Source organism: Parasteatoda tepidariorum, chromosome 2 (assembly GCF_982258835.1).
Source record: "Parasteatoda tepidariorum strain Cologne lab strain chromosome 2, Ptep-v5.0, whole genome shotgun sequence".
Taxonomy (NCBI): domain Eukaryota; kingdom Metazoa; phylum Arthropoda; class Arachnida; order Araneae; family Theridiidae; genus Parasteatoda; species Parasteatoda tepidariorum.
In genome coordinates, this window is record NC_141756.1 from 3,045,798 (window position 1) to 3,069,332 (window position 23,535).

The following is a 23,535-nucleotide window of genomic DNA, read 5'->3' on the forward strand; positions in this document are numbered from 1 at the left end:
ATTTTTATGTCCAATTGCATCGAGATAATCATGAAATTTTTTTTATGATTTAAAAAGTCTTCCTTTAAAAAAGAGTTACGGTTACATAACTATACCCCCAAATATTTGAGAGACAATTATACTAAAAACGTATAGATGGAGCAAAATAACAAAAACGAAGAAAGTATATTCTTTAAAGCTTATTTACTCAAACTCACTAAAATGACATTACTTGCTTTTTTTCAATTGCATTATACTTTCAGTCATATTTGGTTTCAGGTTTGAAATATTCAAATTTTTATTTGAAGAAAAGAGAACGTATGCATTCATTTAAAAATAAATTTAAACTTTTTCTTTTTACTTTTGCAAGTTTATTGTCATTTTAAATATTTATTGCATCCTAAAGGATTCGTTTAAAAAGGGAATAGTTTTTAATTTAAGCGTAAATGTTTTTTTTAAATAAATAAATAAATAATTGTATTCTTGAAATTTTAACCATTTTTAACCCATACACAACGACCAAATCTAATTTTTTAAACCCTGATTTCAGAGAATGAATTTGAAAGGGATGTCCAAATCGAATCATTTCTCGTTTCGCGCATCAACCCCAATTGCTTTGCAATCCTTTTTATTTCCTTCAACAGACATCAAAATTAATACTTATTCTATAAAATTAAAAAAATTTATTGTTTTAATCTAAATTTGCTTCCATAGATTTAATTTCCGATTTTATAGGGGTAACATTTAAACATAAAATTTTCTCCCTAACCATAGCAACTTTCACAAAATTCCATTTGATATTCTTATTTAATTTTCAATTATTATAAAAACCTGTTAATTTTTTCAGCCGAAGATATTATTTATTAATCGTGCGATAAGTTGATTCCCGTTTTCTGCTTTAGAGTTTCAAGAAGTTATTTTGCAGTCAATTAGATATTTTGACTTGGCACTATTTCAAGTAACATTTATTTTTAAAATATATCTACCCTATTAAAAATTACTAATTTAATAATTGAAAAACAGAGACTAAACGTTACAGAATGAGATTAATTTATACGATAAAAAGTAACTCCGTTTCGTTTTTGCTTTTAAGTCTTTAATTTTAAATAATAATGTGAAAAACAATAGAATTATAGTTTTAATGCCAATGATAGCCAAGGACATCGGGATCTCCTTTTTATACTATGAGTGTTTTTTTAAAGCTTTTTCACTGCAAAAAAAAAAAAATTCTGTTTAAATACCTTGCAGACGAGGAAAACTATTGTAACCTAACAAACACTGAACTTTGCTGTATACCTAGAGATTCAGAAGGGGCCATCAGTGTCGACCTTCGCAGATTGCTTCTGCTGAGATCTATCAGACATCTAAAATCTTCAAATACAATTAATTCAATAAAAAAACATGTTGCTTAATATTTTATGGTATATTTTTCGATTTGATGAACGAAAATTTTGATTAAACGGAACAAAGACTTTATAAATATACTTATACATTAGTTTCGTTGACAATTGAATTTTCTTTTCTCTCTAACTAATAGTTTAAGATCTTTCTAAATACTCTTATTTTTTTAAAATTAAACTGGGGTACCTTATACCCAAACCTACTATTCTGGGTATAAGGTTCTAGATGTACGTTCCTATAATGTTAACACATGAATAATTAATATAAGCTCATAAATTGGATGAAATTACAAAAAGTTAAAAAAATTCAATACTTTCAAAAAGGTTTTTTTTAATTGCAAAGCAATAAGAGAGGAGCTAAAAAAAAAAACCACCTGTCTTTTTAATGCTAAACTGTATCATCGTGTCGTAATAATTCACATGGACTTTAGAACGTATAAGTAATTTAAATATTTTAGTAATTATTGAAGAGGAATTAAGAAGTTATTAGTTTGCACTTTTTTTAAAAATCGCTATTTTGGCGAGGTTTTTTCGCCCAGAGGAAAAATATTAATGTCGATGAATAATTCTCAGCTTTTTCTAATTTTTATGAACTTAAACAATACAGCGTTAGAGCAACTTATTAAATAGTAAAAAACTAACTCACGAATTCTTTTCATTTTCACAAAACTGTAGTGACGTTTTGTGCTACGTTCAGTACCAGTTAAAAGTTGGCATAAATTGACCTAACAGTGATGAATGACTGTTACAAACTCACACGAGTTATATAAATAGAAAATTATTAGCTATACTCCGTTGCAAGTTAAGAAAAACCATTGCGGTATAGGATTAAAGTAATCATCCGCGGCTGCATATAATTCCATTTCATTGCTACATCAAATTATACAAATGCTCTTTTAAAACAACAAAAAAAACTTTACGAAGTTAAACACGCCAGACAGAAATTTAATTTGTGTTATAGTTTCGTAATCTTACAGGAATCCTAAACACTTGGAGACATATCTCGATAAATAAAGAGAACATAAAATCTTCAGAAAGAAACAACTATATGACGCTGCCAGAGTATTGGATTTCACTGGACTAATAAAAATGGCGCGTCTTATGTTGACTTGTCCTTAACAAATCAAATGCGAGATAAAGAATTTTGACTTTTGTTTCACAGTAGAAGAAAATCGTCTGCAGGAAACAATATTTATTACTCTTTCATCAGTTCCTTTAAATGCGAACGGAAAGCATTAATTAAAAATGATGTTACTCTTTACTATTTTAGAAAACAAAACAATAACTTTTATTAAATAAGTTTTTTTTTCTTTCACACGGTTTAAGAAAGCTAGCAAAAAAGAAAGGTTATGCAACGTTGTTTTAAGAGTTGGCGATGTTGATATACGTTCGCTCAGGGAGGTTGGCGCATCCATTTGGCGTGCAATTAGATGCAAACAGGCTCTCTTCATAAGGATAATGGCTTTTTCCTAACTTGCAACAAATTATAGAAAGCGATATTTCATGTGGCAATAGCGTTCAAAGGAAATTAATAAAGCGCTCATCAATACCGAAAGATTTGTGTTTAAAGTTAAAAATGGATTTGGACTTAAAACAGCGAAAAACGATATCGTAAGGATTTACGCTATCACCTGAACACACAGAATGCTTTGTTTACTCAAGTTGATGTAAGAAGAGAGGGATTAAGAAACAATTAGGATTCAAAATAGCAGGTATTGGGAGTTTCGATTGGGAAAAAAGAAATTTCGGTCGTGATAGAATTTTTTGACCTTTGATTTATTCTTATTCAACCTAATCAATTTTTGTGCAGATTTTAATTATTACTAGCTACCTTCGGGGATCAGTTTTGTCACCTTTCAAGAAATCTAGAACGTGATATAAACTTTATTGGTAACCAAACTGAATGCACAGACCAACAGTGTTTAAATATTCTAATTCTTCAACCACTCCTCCAATCCTAACACCTTTTTTAGTTTTAAACACTATATTAACCAGATTTTTTCACCGTCTAGCTGTTGACAGAGCGGAAGTACTTTGATTTCAATTTTAACTGTTTCCAAGAGATGCCTGTGATATTGTAAAAGTTGTTTATTTATTGAATTTCAGTAATAATTTAATGTGTGTCCGACTGTCATTGAACAATACAAACCGTCGTAAGTCGGTCATTTCAGCCAGCAGAAGTATTTATTTCCACCTCTGTCGTGCGATAATATAGAAACTCATCCATTACACATTGTACCACTTCCTCACACACCTCTCGAGCCATAAATTGAGTGTGAAATATACAAGCTTCGTCATCCATAGTTGGTAGGACAGTATGCGACACCATAGCACCGTTTAGGGTTGAAATTTCTACAAACATTTTAGAAAGGATCAAAAATATATCTAATTAATTACTTCGTAGCTAAGTATTTATTTCTAAAAAATTACAGAATAACTCGAAATAAATACTAAACGTCTAACTAAAATGAAACTAAATAAATGCTTATGCTCCTCTAATTTTACAACACTACCTGAATTATTACTTAAGGAAACCTAATATAATGAATCATAACTATAGTGTTACCAATAGATAGAGAAATACCCAAGTTTATGGTGCCACATAAGAAAAATATATCTAAAGATTATGCTGTTTCAATAAACAAAAATTGATTCAGCAATCATTTATCCTAGAAGTTATCATCAAATAAAAATCGATCGGAATAAATAAATAATAAAGTATGTTGTTACACTTTGAAAATATCTTAAAATATCTGTTTTTCTTTCAGCTATATTCCAATAAAGTTCTCATTCCTTATTGTTAAACCTGAAGATGGTTTAGACTTATCGTTGAGCCCAATTATTTTTCTTCATGGTTTAATGGAATCAAAAGAAGTGTGGCTAAATATTGCCCAAACAATTTGTGATCTGACAAAAAGAAAGGTATAAAGTTTTTTTTTTAAAGAAAACGTCAAAAGCTAAATGATATTCTATACCAATTTTGTTATACACCCATGTATTGTTTCCTTTTCTTTACGTATATAGGGTGTCGTACCGCAAAGACCAACCTTATTTTTTTACAATCCTTATTAAAAAGAAAAACAAAACGTACATTGAATGATACAAAATGCTAATTAAGCAAGGAAATACGAAGACGCAATCAAAATCTGGTGAATCGTAATAAAGGAAGGTGGACATGAAACTTTAAAACAGGTTTAATTGATGTTGAAATTTGAAGTTGTTTCCTCTCCTTTAACTATCACGAATTTATCAAGTTTCAAAAGCGTCTTTCTTGTTTCCTCACTTAAATATGTAGTCTTACATTAAAGGAAGAGACACTTTCACTTTTTAGCATTTTTCAAATTTCTCAGGAAATAATTAGAGTATTATTTTATAACTTTAGAAAAGTTTAGGTTATGCAAGTTCTCGTAAGCACCAATAAAGCTTAAAGCTTTCGGCTGTGTGAAAGAGAGTGTTTTTACGAACAAAAAAGCGTGTTTTTGAACACCTATGCCAAAAAATATAATAGCAAGCTGGTAACTTGTATCAATTATTTTAGTTATTGCATGCAATATCAAGACAAAACCTTATCTAAATATTCATGCAAATTTGGACAACTTCATTAAAAGAAACACTTCTTCTTGCCTTACGTTTTCTTACTATAACTGTAGGAATATTCAATGAAATTAAGCGAAATTTTTGGTGTAATTTATAAGTAAGAGCAAAAATATTATTCTAAAATTTGAAAAAAGTTCGCTAAAAATCGTGCATGATATGAGCATTTAAAGTAATCTCTTAATATTACAAAAAAAAAAACAAAAATATTTTTAGTAATTTTGTTTTGAATCCTATTTGCCAATTGAAGAAAAAAGTCTGATTTGAATATCCTAAAAATTTAAAAAGCTTCTAACAATTTTTAAGCCGTTTGAGTAAATATTTTGTTTTATTTTATAACCGCTGTTGAACACTCACACAATTTTTGGGTTTACGACTACTAATGTTCAACTACGTAGCCTTGTAGTTTTGAATCCAATCCAGAAGACAGGGGAACTCATGGATCAAGTATTGGGTGAAATGTTTTTTTCTTGGAGCACTTTATGATGGAACTAACCCGCATTTGCGTTACATGGAGAGGAAATCCACTAGAACCTCCCACGATTAGCCTGACGGCAAGGGGATACCGCTGAGGATATTTCGCGTCAGCACTGTGGTCGGTGCAAGCCCCAGCGAGGAATTCGTATCGACCAGCCATCGCTGGAATTTGAAATCGGTTCACCTCATTGGAAGACGAATGCTCTATCCCCTGAGCCATCTGGGCACTTGAGTAAATATTGAAAGAATCGAAGCTCTGAATGGCCTCCTGCAAATTTCATCTTGCACTATAACACAAGATTTATTAAAAATTGCATCGGTATTATAGATTACCATCTCCAATCATTTCATATGTTTTCTTTCTTTATATTGTCTGGGCCATTTGTTTATTATTTGTTGTCGACTTTGTTTTATGATGGAAAATGATATTTGTGGAAAACCCCTTATCAGTTAAAACTTTCCTTAAATGACTGCTACTTAGAAAAATTCTAGAATTGTTTTACGTTTTCGAAATATATTAATCGGACTTTCTCCTAAGTTACCAAATACGAGTCACAACAAAACCAAAAGGAAGAAAAAAATTAAATGCTAACCGCGCATGCGCAGTATGAAATGACGAATTTAAATGCCCATATCTTGTGCAATTTTCAATGATTTTTTTTTCAATTTTAAAATTATATTTCTTGATTAATTATAAATTCCTCCAAAAATATTTTTTAATTTTATTCAATATTTTTAGAATTACAGTAAAACAGCGGTAAACAATTTTTTTTTATATATTTTTTTTTTATGAATATGCAAATAATTCCTAATAATCTACATTTACGTAATTTTGTGCAGTTATAACATATCATAATTAAAGTAATTGATATGAGTTAGAAGGTTATAGCTGCATTTTTCGGCATATATGTATAAAATGTTTATAATGTTAAATGTTATATATTTTAAAAAAACTCCTCTTCGATCATATTTTATTGCCGGCCACTCAAACCGTTGAAAGCTTTAAACTTTATTGATGTGTATGAAAAATCGAATGAAAAATAAATCTTTTACAATATAAATTAGTTTTTTAAGTGTTTTCGGAGAAATTTGTTTTTATTTCTCAAAAATACTTAAAAAATACTGATTAAGGTTGATCTTTATGGAGCACCCTGTATTTAAAATTAATCTTTTTTGAACTAGAAAACATTGTATTTTCAACGAAAATTAGTTCATTTACATTAAATTTAATAAATCAATATGAATTCATTTTTTCTATCAGAATGCATAACATTTTTAGTTTTATAGTTTTATTTTTATTTATGACATTTGTAGTTTTTTAACAACTCACAATTTAAAAAAATTCCGTTAATTAAATTCTGTTAAAAAATTCAGTACAAAGTGTTGCATGCTAAGGTAATACTATAGAACAACTTTATAATGAAAAAAAACTCGATTTGAATTTAAATCAAGGTCAAAAATCGAGAACGTTATAATATGGAGAAAATAATAGAGAGATATAGTATTAATTGATAAATAAATATTCCATATGCAGATAATATTAGATTGATAAATAAATGTATCTGATTAATACATTTAAAGAAAAGAAAACGGTATATAGGTTAATTTTTCTGGTAAAAAAATAAACTGGATAAAATTGTTTATTGTTGTTTTGATGACAACCAAAGGTATTTGGATCTTTTCTGCTCATTAATAAACTCATTATATATATTTCTTCACAATAAATGTGAATCAACAAAAATTTAGAAGCGGTTTTCGACAGTCATTTTTTCAACGCTTCCAGCTGTTCACACTTTAGCAAAATATTTTATATATGGGTAAAAAACTGAAATATATTGTTTAATCTTTTAAGAATTTTTGTTTATTATGGTAGCATTTAATTATAGTAGCATAACAGTACAGGAGCAAAGTAGCATTTTGTATGAATTTTTGAACCATGAGTCTAGTAAAACAAAATTTACCATTCTAAGAATCACATATTAAGATATAAAGTTAGCCAACGAAAAAAAAAAATTGCCCATAAACCATAGCAAGTTGGTTTTCGTGTCTTTTTTAAACTTCGTAAATAATGTATTGTTTGCCCAATAAAAAACAAAAACAACTACAAACATTATCTCACACATCAGAAGACCAACAATGAACTTCATTATGGGTAACCTAATATGTAACCGAAGCTGTTACAAACATTATTTAGCGTATCTGATGAATAAGAGACTTATAATGTACCCCATTAGGCTTATGTGTATGACGCAAGGAATCATGGTGACAGTGAATGGACTGAGGAATTCACATTGGACCTGCTTGTCGAGGACTTAAATTATTTCATGGACACTAATTGTATTCCCAAAGCAATTTTAATTGGATACAGTGTAGGTGGATATGTTGCAAGTAGATTAGCTTTAAAAAGTGTAAGTATAGAATCAGAAATTTACGATAGAAACTGTAACTATTAAAATATTTAGCATTGAAAGCAAGTTCAGGTATATATATATATATATATATATATATATATATATATATATATATATATATATATATATATATATATATATATATATATATATATATATATATATATATATATATATATATATATATATATATCAAAATGCAGACAAAACATGTAAAAAATTACTGAACAATGGAAAAAGAGGGGAATAGAAAAATAATAATAAAAATAATAAGAAACCAGGAAAGGAATCCGAAAAGGAGGGAAAAAAATTATAAAAATCCGGAAAATAAAAGTAATAATCTTTTCATCAGCTCACACGATTATATCCGCAAAAAGGAGTACTTTCTAATATTGTATCAATATAGCCAAAGCAAAATATATCAATACAATAGTGTGAGGAGCACTCAAAAAACTTTTTACAAAAAAATTACAACAAATAAAGTAGAACACAATAAGTAAAAACATCGCGTAAAAACATAAAATAAAATGTAAACAAAAACAGAATAAAACATGAAATGAAATCTATAAAGCGAGTAAATTTTTCAAGAATGATTTAAAATACTTTCGTAACAAGATTGCAGATTGCTAAGTATGAAACCAAAAGCGCAAATTGAAGTAAAAGCGTAAATAGAGGGATTTTGTATTAAAGTGCGTTCTTGCTGCATTACTGAAGTGCGTTTGACCAAGGAAGTTACTTACCAAGGATGGGCCCGAAAATGGATGTGCGCAAGGTAATATTACACTGCATAATTTAAAGAAGTATACAGTTATTAATTTAAGAAAATTAACGCTTATTTAAGAAAAAATAATAATAAAATAGAAAAGAAAAAGAAACATGAATTGCCTGTTAAGCGTATAATTTTAGAAACGGATTTGCCCAAAATGGTATTGCACAAGGTAAAAATTATATAAACTAACAAAGAAATTTTTTAGTAAATTTATTTAAAATAATATCTAATTAACTCAGAGATTTTATATAGAACTTAATTACTTTAGTTGGGTATCCATTGTTTTTTTTAATCAAATTTTGAAAGAGTTTATTTATTTGTTTTTTGGATAAATAAATATTACTACATACTCTTTTAATTCTATTCATTTCATTAAAAGTGGTATTTAAATAGATGTTCCTAGAAGCATTAGAATTCCAAGTAATTAGTTTATTTATTAGAATTCAAATCATTTCTTTTGTCGTATAATTCAACAACGCAGATATTTTCTTCTTTCATAATACTCTTATATTATAATCTTGCTTCGTAATGATGATGATAATATTAATTTAAATTTTTTGGATTTGGGTACTATTTTTTTCCTTCCGGTTTCTTGTTATTCTTATTTTATTATTATTTTTCGTTTGCAATTTTCTTCATGTTTTCTCTAAATTTTGAACTTATTTTATGAGCTCTACTTACTTGCAGCTTATGCGCAGTAAGTAAAACTTATTGTTTTTCCTAATTTTCTTCTTGTTTTTTTTTCTTTTTGTATTTATTTAGTATGCTATATATATATATATATATATATATATATATATATATATATATATATATATATATATATATATATATATATATATATATATATATATATATATATATATATATATATATATATATATATATATATATATATATATATATATATATATATATATATATATATATTCAAAATGTAGAATAAAACAAAGAAAATTTGTAGACAAATGAAAAAAAGGGAGGGGAATAATAAGTAAAAAAATAACAAACAACAGTTTTTTAAAAAAAAAGAAGAAAAAAAAGGAATGAAATTTTATTTAAAAAACTGGAAAAAAGATATAATTTTTGCATCAGCCCACACGATTATATCCACAAAACAGAGTGCTTTCTGATATTGTATCAATAAAGCCAAAGCAAAATATATTTTATAAACATTTTTCTTTAAATACAATAATAAAAATTCTTAATTATTATCAAAAATTACTTTTTTACATGAAATTATATTTGAATCAACGAATTTTTCTATTTTGTGCTATAAATTTTCGATTCGCTAATATTCTCGAGGGTCCATACTTAGGGCTGCTCTCCTCACGAAATTATTTGGAACATATTTCCCAGATTAAGACTAGGCCCACTATTTCGAGAGTCAGAAATTCAAATTCATCTAAAAGAAGTGTTCTTATTCAGAGAACGAACTTTTTTTGTGTCTAAATTGTTAATTGAAAATATCATCTGCACAAATTAATTTGAATATTTCCGGGCAACCCTTGACTAACTAAGATTCAGTCTAAGAACCAATCCTTAAATCAAAAGTTATTCAGGGAAATTAGATTTTTTTTTCGATCTAAAAGCAGAAGCGTCATAAAGAGAAAATGACTCTAAGTGAATATTCATTTTAACTACAAATGTACAAAAGCAAAAAGTTCAACAACAACATGTCAACAAAAAAGTTTCGAAGTTTCTATCGCTGACTGCAACGCAGACCTCATATCTACGTCGCATGAAATTCCAAATATTTTGGAATATTCCCAGTGTTCGTACGGTCCTTGAAAAGTTTAAGAAGTAGTAGTAATATTAATGAATAAATGTATTTTATTGCGTTTGCATTCACCATTACGCTTTATATTTCCAAATAAATAAATTATTCAGCAAAAATAATACAGGTAACAAAGTGATATTTATAGGAACTAATAAGCATAATTCTGTTTTTTTTTCTTCAGATTTTATTGTTAAAACAGAAAAAAAAGCCCTAAAAACTGCAAATGGATACTCAAAGTACTAAACTCAAAACTGAACTCAAAACTAAACATACTAAAGCTCAAAGCAATTTAATCTCCAATTGTGTAATGCAGAAAAAAACCAGAGCCAAATTAACAGCCGCAGTCTAAAACTAAATTATATGATACTCAATATATATCCCAAATTTATACGAAAGTTATAGTCAAATTTAGTGGTAAACTTTCGTACACTTATTCTTTGTATTTTTTCAATTACGCATTTTTAATAAAATAGCGAGAATTCTAAAAAAATATTTTGCTGATCTGAATCTATTTGGATTTTTTTTTCTGTATGGATTTTAAGTAATTAAATACTTAAAAACGTTTTTTTGAAGAAAGAAAAAAAAATATTTCTTTAGCAGAAGATGGTTTTAACATCTCTTCGAATCCATTAATACATAAAAATATTGTATAAATAATGTATTCCGTAGTTTAATAAGCATATTATAAGAGTTTTTAGTAAATTATTTTTTCCTTTCTGTTTTACTAAAAGTTATAAAAAAATTTTAGCCAGAAAAAGTGGAATTAGTTGTTATTGAAGAAGCGTTATTAGATAAATATCCAAAGTACTTTATTGAAGCATCCATCAAACTTATGCTGTTATGGGCGGAAGCTGTAAGCAAAGCTCCTATAGACACCAGTATAAAGGAGACAATTAAGTTTGCTGTGGATTACATGCATGACCGAATTCCTCTACCTAAACGAGTAAGTCAACATTTGAACTTTTTGGGATACCAGCAAGTGACATAGAGTGGGTATCTCAATCCTGATTGGTTGTTGAAACGTGGCATTTGTTTACGTTATCAGCTGTTCTTTTCATTCTATTTAGAGTAAGCCAATCCTGTCAAGTATCAATTCTCTTAAGTGCCACATTCTATATTCTTTCACAAAGATTCTTTCACGAAAATTTCAATTCTTTCGCTGTATATTTCTAACTTAACACAAAAACTGGCAGGAAGCCATGTAGAATATAAATAAACTAATTATGCATTGAAATTGCCAGGTACACAAAACAAAAATAACACGGTTACAATAAAATACATGAACAAAAAACAAATCTAAATTAAGTAAGAGACGTAGACGAGAAAAATTATATTTCAATAAATTCGATTCGTTGTATTTAATTAACTTCACGTTAATTTATAGATCTAATTTATAGATATAATCTTAGCTCAACTTTAACAAACGTCATTTTGCTTATAAGCGATCCTCTGACACTAAGATCAAAGGTTACATGAGTGGGTATCCGCTCTCTTCTTCTTGAAGTACAACTATCCAATTCCAAGAGCAAATCTATATCCTAGTTAATCTAGTTATTTATAATTGTCCTTTTAATATCGTAATAATTCCATTCAATACATATATTTTTTTATATTAAAATATTGCACAAAAAATAATTCCTGTGTAATATTTCAATATAAAAAAAAAATTTACATTATTTAATATTGTAAAGTTTATTTTTATAAATTGCATAATTATTTTTTATTATTTTTTTATTTGTTTACTTTCAAGCCTATTTTTACCTAGACATAATATACTTATGTTTTCAACTGATATTTAATATATTTTTTTAGTACTGGCATGCACGAAAAAGATAACAATTAATAAAAAATAAATGAATAAATTTTAAATTACAGTACTGTAATTTATGTACTGAGCATTAATTATCCCATTATGATTTCAATGATTTATAAATAGGTGTATGCGTTTTTTATTATTTTCATATTTTATCAAATGTTTATAGGCGAAATTTTACTCTATTTTAACATCTATCATATTTTAAAATTGCATGAATCTATCAGGCCCCTTCATAGAAAACTTTCTGCGGGAAAATAGCATTTTGAAATTAACATAATTTTTTAATACAATTAAGATTTACAATTGTTTATGTGTAAGCAGAAAATTTAGAAAAAAAAAAGCAGTTTAATGGTTTCTCGGAAAAAATTATTTCTCATAAAATGTATGCACATTTTTATAAACTTACTGATAAACTTTAATAATGTTAGTATTTTAAATAAACGCGAGAAAACTTTACACTTAAATATATAATTTGAAAAAGTTTATGAACTGTTTCATCAACTGATAAAAGAAAAAATTAAAATGCTATTAAAAAATAATGACTAGCTTTATCCGAACTTACTTAAAGCCGAAACAAAAAATCCTTTTTTTAAATGAAATTTTTTTTTTAAAATTTTCTCATAAGTACTTTTTTTTTTATTTGCTTATTTTCCGTATACACATAACTATGATTATTTATAGAAAAGTTTTGTAACACGTTGATTGTAGATGGCGTTACTATTTAAACATTGAGTTTCAAAACAAAACTTAATTAAGCTTAAAATAACTTCTCAAATTGACTGAAACCAGCCGCGTAGTCTTGTAATTCAGCTGCTTCGAGGGCTGAATCGTTGGACGATAAGAGATTGGGGGACATGGATATTAGTCCTTGTTGGGGGATCTGCACTCCGGAGTCTCCAGGTAGGGCAATTCAGTGGCCCAGATAGTTCCTACACTGTGTAGTGATGGGATAGCACTAGTTAGTTCTTACAAATTTACTCAACAATCTACATATCTCAGTAATATTCGATATTGCTCTTTTAAAAGATATATTATTCTTTTTAATATGCAATATGCACAGTCCAAAAAAAAAAAAAAAAGACAGCACCCTGAATAACTTTTGTTCTAATGATCGGATTTTCACGTACTAAGTGCCAATCTTAATGGTTTCTGGGGGTGACCTCAAATATACTAATTGTTTTGTGCTAACTATTAATTAAGTTACAAAATCACGCACAAAAGCGTACTTTTTCTGAATAAACATATATTTTTTTTACATATTTGGATTTTTAATCTTCGAAATATCTATAGCCGCAATCTGGGAAATGTGGTCCCCATAGTTTGGTCAGGAGAGCTATCCAAAGCTCGGACCCCTTAATGTTAATTGCACTTTTTGCGTTTTTAGTCATATTTTAAAAGCTAATGAAGCAATTAAAAAAAATTGCACCCACTCATAAAGCTCATTGACCCAAAGATAATTTCACGAAAAAAATAATGTTTGATAATTATTCATTATTTTTTGTTATTAAATTAAATTGAGGATGAAAAAATGTTGAATTATAAGGTATGAATTTTTTATACCATATTAATCTACATATTTTTCAATTGAAAAATCTAAAGTTTCAACTGTTTTTATTTATTAGAAGCTGAGAAAAATTAAAATTAATTATTTTTAAAACAATAATTTGGTGACTATGAAGAAATAATTAAATGGGGCGATTAATATTAAAATGTGATAAACTTACGAGGAACTTGAATTCGCGCGCATAGCGTAAAATTTCATTCATGTTTTTTTCGCTAATAACCGATTGCTAATCTTTTTATTTTCATTTTTTTAAACTATATAATATGATGTTTCTTTTTTAGTCCTTTAATAATTTATTTTCAATTTTGTAACGAAATTTGAATGAAACATTTTGAATGAAAAACATTTTATTCAACGAATGTCTAGTTTTATAAAAGCGTGCTTCTGATAGAATATGATTATACACCAGATTGCGCTTATTTAATGCGATTATTTTTTATTTTTTGATTTTTTTTCAATAACTGATACAATTTCAATAATATACAAACTTATGCATAGATTTGGAATAATATATTTATCAATTTCTTGAATATATATTTTATAAATATTAATAAAAATACGTAGTCAGCATTTTTAAGCATCTCTCGCAAATTTCTCAACATCTTACATATCATCTTAATCTTAAAAGAAATTTTTTAGTCACCTGTTCGGGAGTGTTTCGCAGAACTATTTTACCAACTATTTAATTAAATTTTAGCATTTTTAGAAATCTTATTCTTTACCCTACTACGTATATTATTTCTTCATTAATATACTAATCAAATTTTTTGGTAGTACTTTAATTTAGGTTTTCTTTAAAGCAAAGTTCCTTTTTAAATTATTGTGAAGTTTTTATAAAAAGAATTATAGTCTACTAGCTAAGCATAAAACCTTGTTAAGAAATTAAAAACATTCCACTGTTTAAAATTATTTGATGCAAAACATCTTATTATTTACTATGCACACTATTTTTTTCGAAAAAGAAAAATAAATTATTGATTGCCTTTTTTTTTTCTTTCTTTGTTTCTTGTGACTTCAACATAGATTATCTAAAATAGTGTTGATGTTGATGTTTTATGAATCACTACAACGAGTATGAAGATACCGAACATAAAAAGCGGTTGAATACGTAGCCAAACTTTTTAAGCGTCTTAAAATATCTCAGTATCTCAAATGTTGTCCTAACATCTTAGTTGTGAAATTAAATTTTTAATTATCAGACCACGTGTGATTCACAGAACTATCCAACTAATTATTTCATTATATCTTTTAATCTTTCTTTATGATACCATATAGATTTTTTAGATAATATATTAAACTACTTTGCTTAATTTTTACTTTTAACACGATTCCCGAGATATTATTGTAGTATAATTTTTTATCGGGAAAATGACTTATTTTGTTAAGCTGGAAATAATAAAAATTGAAATTTGTAAGAAGATTCCGAAGCCGTGACAATTTTAGAATCATCTGATTTTTTAAAAAATACAATAAAAAGTTCGCAATTTTCGAACTTATTTTGATTAAAAAAAAAAAAAAAAAGAAAAACGCGGCAAGAAGGCTAACATACTTTTTGCAGAAACTGTGAAAACCAATTTTTCATATATTTTGTCAAAAATGGATAAGAATGATATTGCTCCAAGGAACCTATTCAATAATTTCGCTATTTCCAGAATGAAATCTGTTTGATCGAGACATATTATTCCTTGAAAATTAAAACGAGAAAAAAATTTACTTTTATTATTTATCTAAGCTTATTCCAATTATTTAATGATAGCGGTATCAAGGTTAAGGAAATGTGATGAAAACCCCGTTTACTATTATGCTATAAAAGCATTAAATTATATTGCTTGAATAATTTACTTTAAACAAATTATTTAATAAATTTAAGTAAATAGGGGTGTAAAAATAAACTCGATCGAAATAATCCGAAAGTATACCCTAAAATATATGTAGAATAAACTTTGGAATCGATATATAAAAAATACCTTTTCAACCAACTTCGTGTAGAACGGAAACACTAACTTGTTTGAAATAGCTGTCCTTATAACTATTTAATTTCGATTCATGGTGCTAGGGGACATTCCATTTTCAAATTCAACTTTTGAAATTTCGTTTGTGAACGGAATTTTTTTATGTCCTTAAAAATGTTAAAGCTTGCAGCATAAAAAAATTTACTGCATTGATTTTTTATTTTCTTTACAAAGTAGTGAATTATTATTTTTTTCAATCTAAGAACCTGTGCCTATAACTTATTTTATATCAAGTGAAATAATTTAATATATTGTGTTACTAAATGGATAATCCCAAGAAACTGAATCGAAAATATAAAAACTTCATTGATTTAAAAAGAATAATAGATGATAATAAAAATAGACATGTTTTGAGTGTCCAATAATTAAAGTCACAAGTTATTCAAGTCTGACAAGTCTTGAGAATAGGCGCTTATATTTGAACGCTCGAAATACGTCAACTTTCACTTCCCTCTTCATATTTTTTGAAGCTAGTTGAGTTTTTATCATCAATTATACTGTTTTACATTTGGGTCTTTATCATTATCTTGATAAAGATTTTACACTCGTTAAACAAGTAAAAAAGTAAACATATGCATTTTAATATTTTGACAAAATTTATGTGGTCTTTAAAAACGTAAGAGCATAAATATTGTAAAAGTTATAATTAACTTTGAATTGAAATTTTGAGACCAGATATTTTGAGTTAAGGAAATTAAATATTTTATCTTTTAAGTTTTTGTGCCCCCATTTCAGTATCTTAAGGACCTTGCGAGCTCTGTTTAAAAAGAGAGTATCGTATTAGATATATATAAGAAAACGAAAATAATCATAGTAGCAGTATTTGGTGGTAAATGTTGCTTATCGTAATTGAAGAATATGCTGTGGGACATTTTATGGTGAAAATTCAAACGTAAGTTTCAGAATGTATCGAAACATGATATGCTATTTGCACATCATCTTTATCCAAAGAAAACTATGTAACTTAAATATCTAACAGAATGAAGCGATTTTCTAAACAATGAATCATGCAATATGCAACATATTATTTCAATATCTTATTCTTAAACATAACATATTTCAATGTTCTTTAAAAGGCCACTAAACAGTCATCAATTCCTTGAGTTATAGAAAAAAGAAATATCGTAAATTATAGAAAACCTTGTGAATGTGCATTAGAATTGCTATACAATCTACATTTTATTTTTCAAGCACTTTTTTCTTCTTTAGACTTTCTTGCCTAGAAGACTCGATTAAAGCTGTATAAATGATTATCTCTAAAAATCCTCGAATAAATATAGCAAAAACAACATAATCTAATTAATGTCAGATAAAAAGTTCATGTATTTAAATTCTAAAAGCTTAGAAAATCATAAATAATTTATAAATAGATTCAAATTTTCATTTCAAAGGAGATTAAAATAAAAAAAAATCTTCCTTTTTGGACAGAATATTGTTAAAAATTGTCTATTGCCTAGAAACTTTGAGATTTTTTCTATTGATAACTAAACCTTTCCGAGCAATCACAGAACATTATTTAATTTTTTTTTTTTACAGACAGAGCTTGGTTGCTTAGCAACCTAGTAGAACTAAGTATTCCTCTTTTGAATTAGTCTATAGGTTATCTTAAAATATTCATTTGTGCCGGTGACTTCCGGTGAAGCAGCCGGTGAAGCAGCTAAATTAATTTTTTACCCGGCAAAATGTTATGTAATGAACATCCTTGATGTACTTTTTTTCTAAAACCCTTATGACAAATGAAGATCAAAGTCCTAACGCCGTCTCGCCCAGTTAGGGGACATCCCGAGAATACTTTAGACTCTAACGTCCGTATTCACCAACACAGTAATTGAAAGAATTCAGTGAAATCTTAAAATTAACAAAAGTAGTTACTCAGAAAGTAGAATTTAGGAGTTTTACAAATTAGGAGATTTAGGAATGACGAATGAAGATAAAAAGTATGGAGATCAGTGGTTGCAAATTAATATTAAAATGTGGACGAAAAAAACAAAAACGCTGTTGAAATCTAATGATCGCTATTGAGTATAGCGGGAATTTAAACTTCAAAACCAGCTGGATAGTCTTATGAAGCTTAAAAGTCTTTCCAATCATCTAGGTTTTCTCCAGCAATCAAACAAATTTCGGTGGTTTCAGTCCCACCTTCCATAAAAGTAATTTTTTGGGTTTCAATAATATACTTTGCGTGTTTGTTTTTTCTTTATTTTAAATTATATTTAGCTGTTACTATGTGTATAGATTTTCCATTTCCTATTAGTTAAGTGTTAATCTTTTGAAGACAAAGATGTTAAGTTTTTTCGTCTCATTTTTGCATGCAATAAAATGTTTGTGCAAATTTATTTTGATAAAATACCATGTTTACTACTTTTTTTTTTTTTTCGAAATTTAAATGTTACCTAAATATTTCGGCTAAAATTGTTGGCTAGTACATAGTACCTTAAACTAATTATCGAATAGTTAAAAATTTTACTTTTGGATTGCAAAAAAATATTGACAACTTTTTTAATATTAAAGGCTTTTCTAGGTTTCACTTTCTGAAAATATTTCTACGGGTGCCTTTGGGTTTTGTTTCAAGTATTTTGTTAAGTAAAATGCAGATTCATAAGGTTACGTAAGTATTTTTCCATTTAATATCAGGGAAAAAAGAAGTGTAAAAGAAAACTTATGTATGCTAGTAATTTGAATATTTTTAAATTTTCTTTATTGTCTCAAGTATTACAATTAATTTTATTATTCCAATAAGTTAATTTTCATTATAAATATACAGATTCTTATATTCTTATTATGTCTTATTCGTCCAAATGACACTTCAACTTCAAGCCGTTTAAATTTATTAAATTCTAATTCCGAAACATTTTAAAACCAACTATTGATAATGATAATTATTTCTTAACCTCTTTATTAAGTACGAACTTAGTAACTCTTAAACACGATCATTTTTAAACACTATTTTTTTTAAAACTCTTTTATATTAATTTTCTATAGAAGAAAATATTCCAAACTTTATAAATTAAAAATTAGCATTTATCAGTTATAGGGATCATGAAGCCATGTTCGTCAATAAATAAAACAGGGTCAAGTTCTTATCTACATAGGTCATCGTCAACTGACAATACATGTAGGTGCATCAAATTATAACAATACCACGTATATTATACATAGTGATAATTTCTGAACACGATTGAAAAGGGAGAATTGGGCATTTGTACTTCAAGAAGGAGGTCACAGATACCCGCACATGTGGGGGGACCTATGACGTCAACGCCAGATGATCGCTTATAAGCAATATGGCGTGTTAAAGTTGAGCTAAGATTCTATCTATAAGTGTCTATCTTTCACTTCTTCAACTACCCCATTAAGCTTTTTTTTTTTTAATTAATTTTTTTTTGCTTTAAAACGAATTGTTTACTGTTTTAGGTATGTGTATTCTTTTAACTTATAGGAAATTTTTCCCAGTTAAAGTTCGTTTAATTTTGACGGGAAAAAATTACTAAGTTCATTGGCTCGCAATAGAAAGTTTTAATTGCTCACAAAATGAAAATTACTTAATGCAATTTAATGCACAGATTAATTTTAACCACAGAGAAATATTTATAGGTATAGTTAAGATTTTAACAAAGCTGATAATTTATTTTAACCATCAAAAGTGTCATTGAGCCAATTAGAATACTTTTCTTGTTGTTTAAATTGTTAGAATATGTTCTTTTGAACAGATTACTTACAAATTCATCACAATGCCATAGTTGGGCAAATTTGAGAAATACCCCAATGCGCCCAACATCTTAAAGTGCATATATATAACCAACTTCACTCTATACTACTGCAATTAGAGTATTCTCTCGAATTTTGAATGTACAATCTCGAAGTACTTGAAATGCTACTTATTTAAAAAGGTGAACCAGAGGGTCACTTGAGGCGTTTTGGTCAAAATCAAATTAAAATTTACTCATTTACAGCTGATATAGCATAATACATTTTGCACATTAATGTTAATTTTTAATTTAAATTTGCTAAATTTTGCTTGTATTTTACAATGTATAAAATAATTTTTTTCAGAAAAAAATAAGTGCTAAAGAAAACTTATATGAATGTAATTACGCATTCAAACTGAATAATGGACGTTATGAGTTAAAATTGAACATTCCGGCAATACTAAAGTGCTTCGATAACTGGGAAAATTGTTCTACTCAGGCTGAAGGTGTATTTGAAGGACCGGCATGTTTCATATATGGCGGATCATCAATACTCAATGTGTAAGATTTATTTACATCATTAATTTTTTTACAAATTAAGATAATTAAGAAAATACTGATAGTTTATAATATGTAAGCTCATGTTTGTGAAAATTGCAACACCATGAAGGACTTACGCGAGTGAGCTGAAATTTTCAGGAAATGCAAAGTAGAGCATAATATGCAAATGATTAGAATTTCAGATCCGTAGCGCAAGCGTATGCTAAGCAGCGTCCTCTAAACGGCGGATGGATCCAAATAAATAGACGGCTGTAGCGAGGTGTATATGGTTATCGGTGGTTATATGCTAGTGGTAAACGTAAACGTTAGCTTAGACGTTACTTATGCCTCTTCGACGAAAGAGAGCGAGATTTTAACAACTTACGGAGTTTGAAAGGGGGAGAATCATTGGACTTCGTGAAGCTGGAGTGTCTTATCGTGCATAGCCGCTCGTGTGCAGCGTAACAGCAGCACAGTGATGCGTGTTTGGAAGCAGTGGACGGACGAGTGTTAGACAACTCGGAAATCCGGGAGTGGGCCCCGAAATGTCACGTCTGCTCGCGATGATAGACACTTGGTCCGCATGGCACTGACAGACCGTACGGCTCCCTCTAGACAACTGGCAGCACAGTGGTCAATAGCTACAGGTGTTTCATTGTGTGCTTCATCAATTCGTAGACGTCAACTGCAGCGTGGACTGCGCGCAAGGACTCCTTTATACAGGATCAACATCACGCTAAACCACAGCCGCCTGCGGCTACAATGGGCCAATTAGCATAAGGACTAGCGTGCTGGTTGGCAGCGTGTCGTGTTTTCTGACGAATCCCGCTTTAATTTGTGGTACCATGATGGCCGCATTCGTGTCAGACGCTATGCCGGTGAACGCCACCTTCCGGAGTGCATTATCGAACGCCACAGTGGACGAACACCTGGAGTTATGGTCTGGGGTGCCTTAGCATATCATAGAGGATCTCAATTGCTACGAATTGTGGGTAATCTGAACAACAACCGGTACATCAGTGAAGTTCTACAGCCCCAAGCTGTTCTCTTCCTTCAAGCCTTGCCAGGTGCTGTATTTCGACAAGACAATGCCCGCCTTCATATTGCTTGGACTGTTCAATCCTTCCCTGCATTGTGGCAGGTACAGCTTCTTCCTTGGCCTGCGTATTCCTCAGATATGTCACCGATTGAACATGTGTGTCATTTCGTTGGTCGGTGCCACGCTCGTGATCCTCGTCCTGTTGCTTCTACATACGAACTTTGGGTACGCATACAAATTATATGGAATGCTCTTCCTCAGACAGACATTTAAAATTTGCTTTACTCCATGCCACGTCGTGTAGCAGCGCTTATTGCGGTGCGTGGTGGCTATACAAAATGCTGATTTCGATCTCTTGTTATTGTTTGTTTGCTTTGAAAGTTTAATCATTTATTTGTACCACTACCACTCAACTGTGTATTAAATTTCATTCAATTATGACGCTTCCTTCATGGTATTGTAATTTTCACAAACATGAGTTTAGATATCAAGTTGAATACCCGTTCGCACGGGATGAATATAAAAAAGTAAAGAATTATAAATCAGTACTGAGAAACACTACGAAATCATGCTTCAAACCGAAAGGCATATAACGACACAATGAAAGATGGAAGAACCAGATAAGTGATATCTTCAAGCAAATTAATGAATCAGATGAAATAACCTAAAGTGGTGGCGTCAATGAGAGTATGTTTAATGTAAAAGCAGCAGAAAACATCGTTTTATAATTCGCCTAGTCATCAAAGACATTTGCTGAGAAACTTTTAACTTTTTTTTTTGGAATCTGTTAAGAATAATGCTGGTTTCCTAACTTTGAAAATTTTTCTTGATTTCAGTTATTTTAAAACATTCTCTACGGATTCCACATCACAAAATATGCACGAAAATTGTTTTATGTTCATGAATAAAAAAATAATTTTGAACTTTCAATTAATCACTTAATAAAACCGCTTTTATATATTCCATGAGCAATACAAAGCAATCACCAAGCAATGAGCAAGCAGTGAGCTATGCAAAGCAGTCACCTGAGTAATTGTATACAAAGCTTAAAAATTTAAACTTTTGCTGGGTGTTTCGAAAATACTGTCCATAATATACATTTTAAAAATCCTCCTAAGCAGTCAAGACAAAAAATAATGCAAATTGGGGTTCATAAGGTTGAACTCCGACCCACCCCAGGGGGGTATACGGAGATAAAAGTAAAATTATTACAATAAAATTTCTTTAAAAACTAAAGTTACAGTAAAATTTCGCCAAATGACAGTGGTGGTGATCAGTTAAAAGTGGATTAACAATAAAGTTTGACAAATAAAAACATGTGTTAAAGGCAATGAAACCCAATAGCGCCGGTGTAAATGTCGAGAATTAAATGATTATAATAATAAGGAAACAAGAGATAAAAAATCTCAAAACTAAAATCAATGAAAGCTAAAAGTCCAAATAGTAAATGTCTAAAAGTAAAAGTCTGACTAGAAGTCTATGAAGTCTAAAATCAAAAGTAGATAAAAATTCAAAACGTAAGGCTAAAAGTTGATTAGTAAAAATTAACGATGACATGCTCTATTGTTGGTTCATGACTGGGGTCAGTTGATCTGGGGCTAGAATGTCCTCGAGGGTTTGTTTAATAATTTGAGTCACAATTTTCCTGCAGGTCAATATAGCGAAGAATTGATGTTCCTCTTCGCAATTATTCATGTGGGTTCCACGAAGTGCCCGGAATCTTGGACAGTGCTTAAGTAGATGATCAATATCCTGTCTCACTCCACAGTAATTGCATGAAGCTGATTTTTTGAAATATTTTTGTTGATAGGTCCCGAACACTCCGTGGCCAGTAAGGAGCTGGTTTAAATAAAAATTGGCCTGCAGGCGCTTTATGCTTGGGTCTTTAAAAATTTATAGGTTTGTCTTCCCTTGTCACTAGACCTCCAGTCATTTCTCCAGCGGTTAAAAGTAATGTTCTTAATGTAAGATTTAATTTCGCATTTTTCACCCGGGATCTCAAAATCAATCTGCCCAAGCTTAGTGGCTTCCTTAGCAACCCAGTCGGCCTCTTCATTCCCTTCAATGCCTGAGTGTGCTTTAATCCAATTTATATTATAGTTACTACTCCACATGGCTTTGGTGTCTTCTATAAGTTTGAGGTGTTTACGTGGGTCCTCCAGGCTCATGAGTGAAGAAAGGGAATCTGTGTAAATGCTTGCCATTGGAGAACCCTGGTTTTTAAGCCATTGGAGCGCTGTCTGTATCGCAAGGAGCTCAGCCAGATAAATACTGCAGTTGTTATTTAAACGCTCCGAGATGGTACTGATGGTTTTGCCATTTATCTTCATTACAACACCATATGCAGATTTATTTATAAGTCTACCATTGTTCTCAGTTTGAATTCTCGACCCGTCTGTGAAGATTTCAATGCCATGGTTAGTTGGAAGAAATTTCCCCCAGGGCAACGCGAGAGAGTTTGAGGG

General features: G+C 29.2%; 1 protein-coding gene across 1 annotated transcript in view; it reads left to right on the forward strand.

Annotated features, from left to right (window-relative positions):
* LOC107439690 (sn-1-specific diacylglycerol lipase ABHD11) overlaps window positions 1-23,535 on the forward strand; it is a 31,936-nt gene that overhangs the window by 3,099 nt on the left and 5,302 nt on the right. Inside the window, exons 2-5 of the mRNA XM_087156766.1 lie at window positions 4,148-4,301; window positions 7,685-7,858; window positions 11,159-11,353; window positions 19,856-20,052. Of these exons, the coding sequence (XP_087012892.1) occupies window positions 4,148-4,301; window positions 7,685-7,858; window positions 11,159-11,353; window positions 19,856-20,052 (720 nt within the window). The remainder of the gene's footprint in view (window positions 1-4,147; window positions 4,302-7,684; window positions 7,859-11,158; window positions 11,354-19,855; window positions 20,053-23,535) is intronic.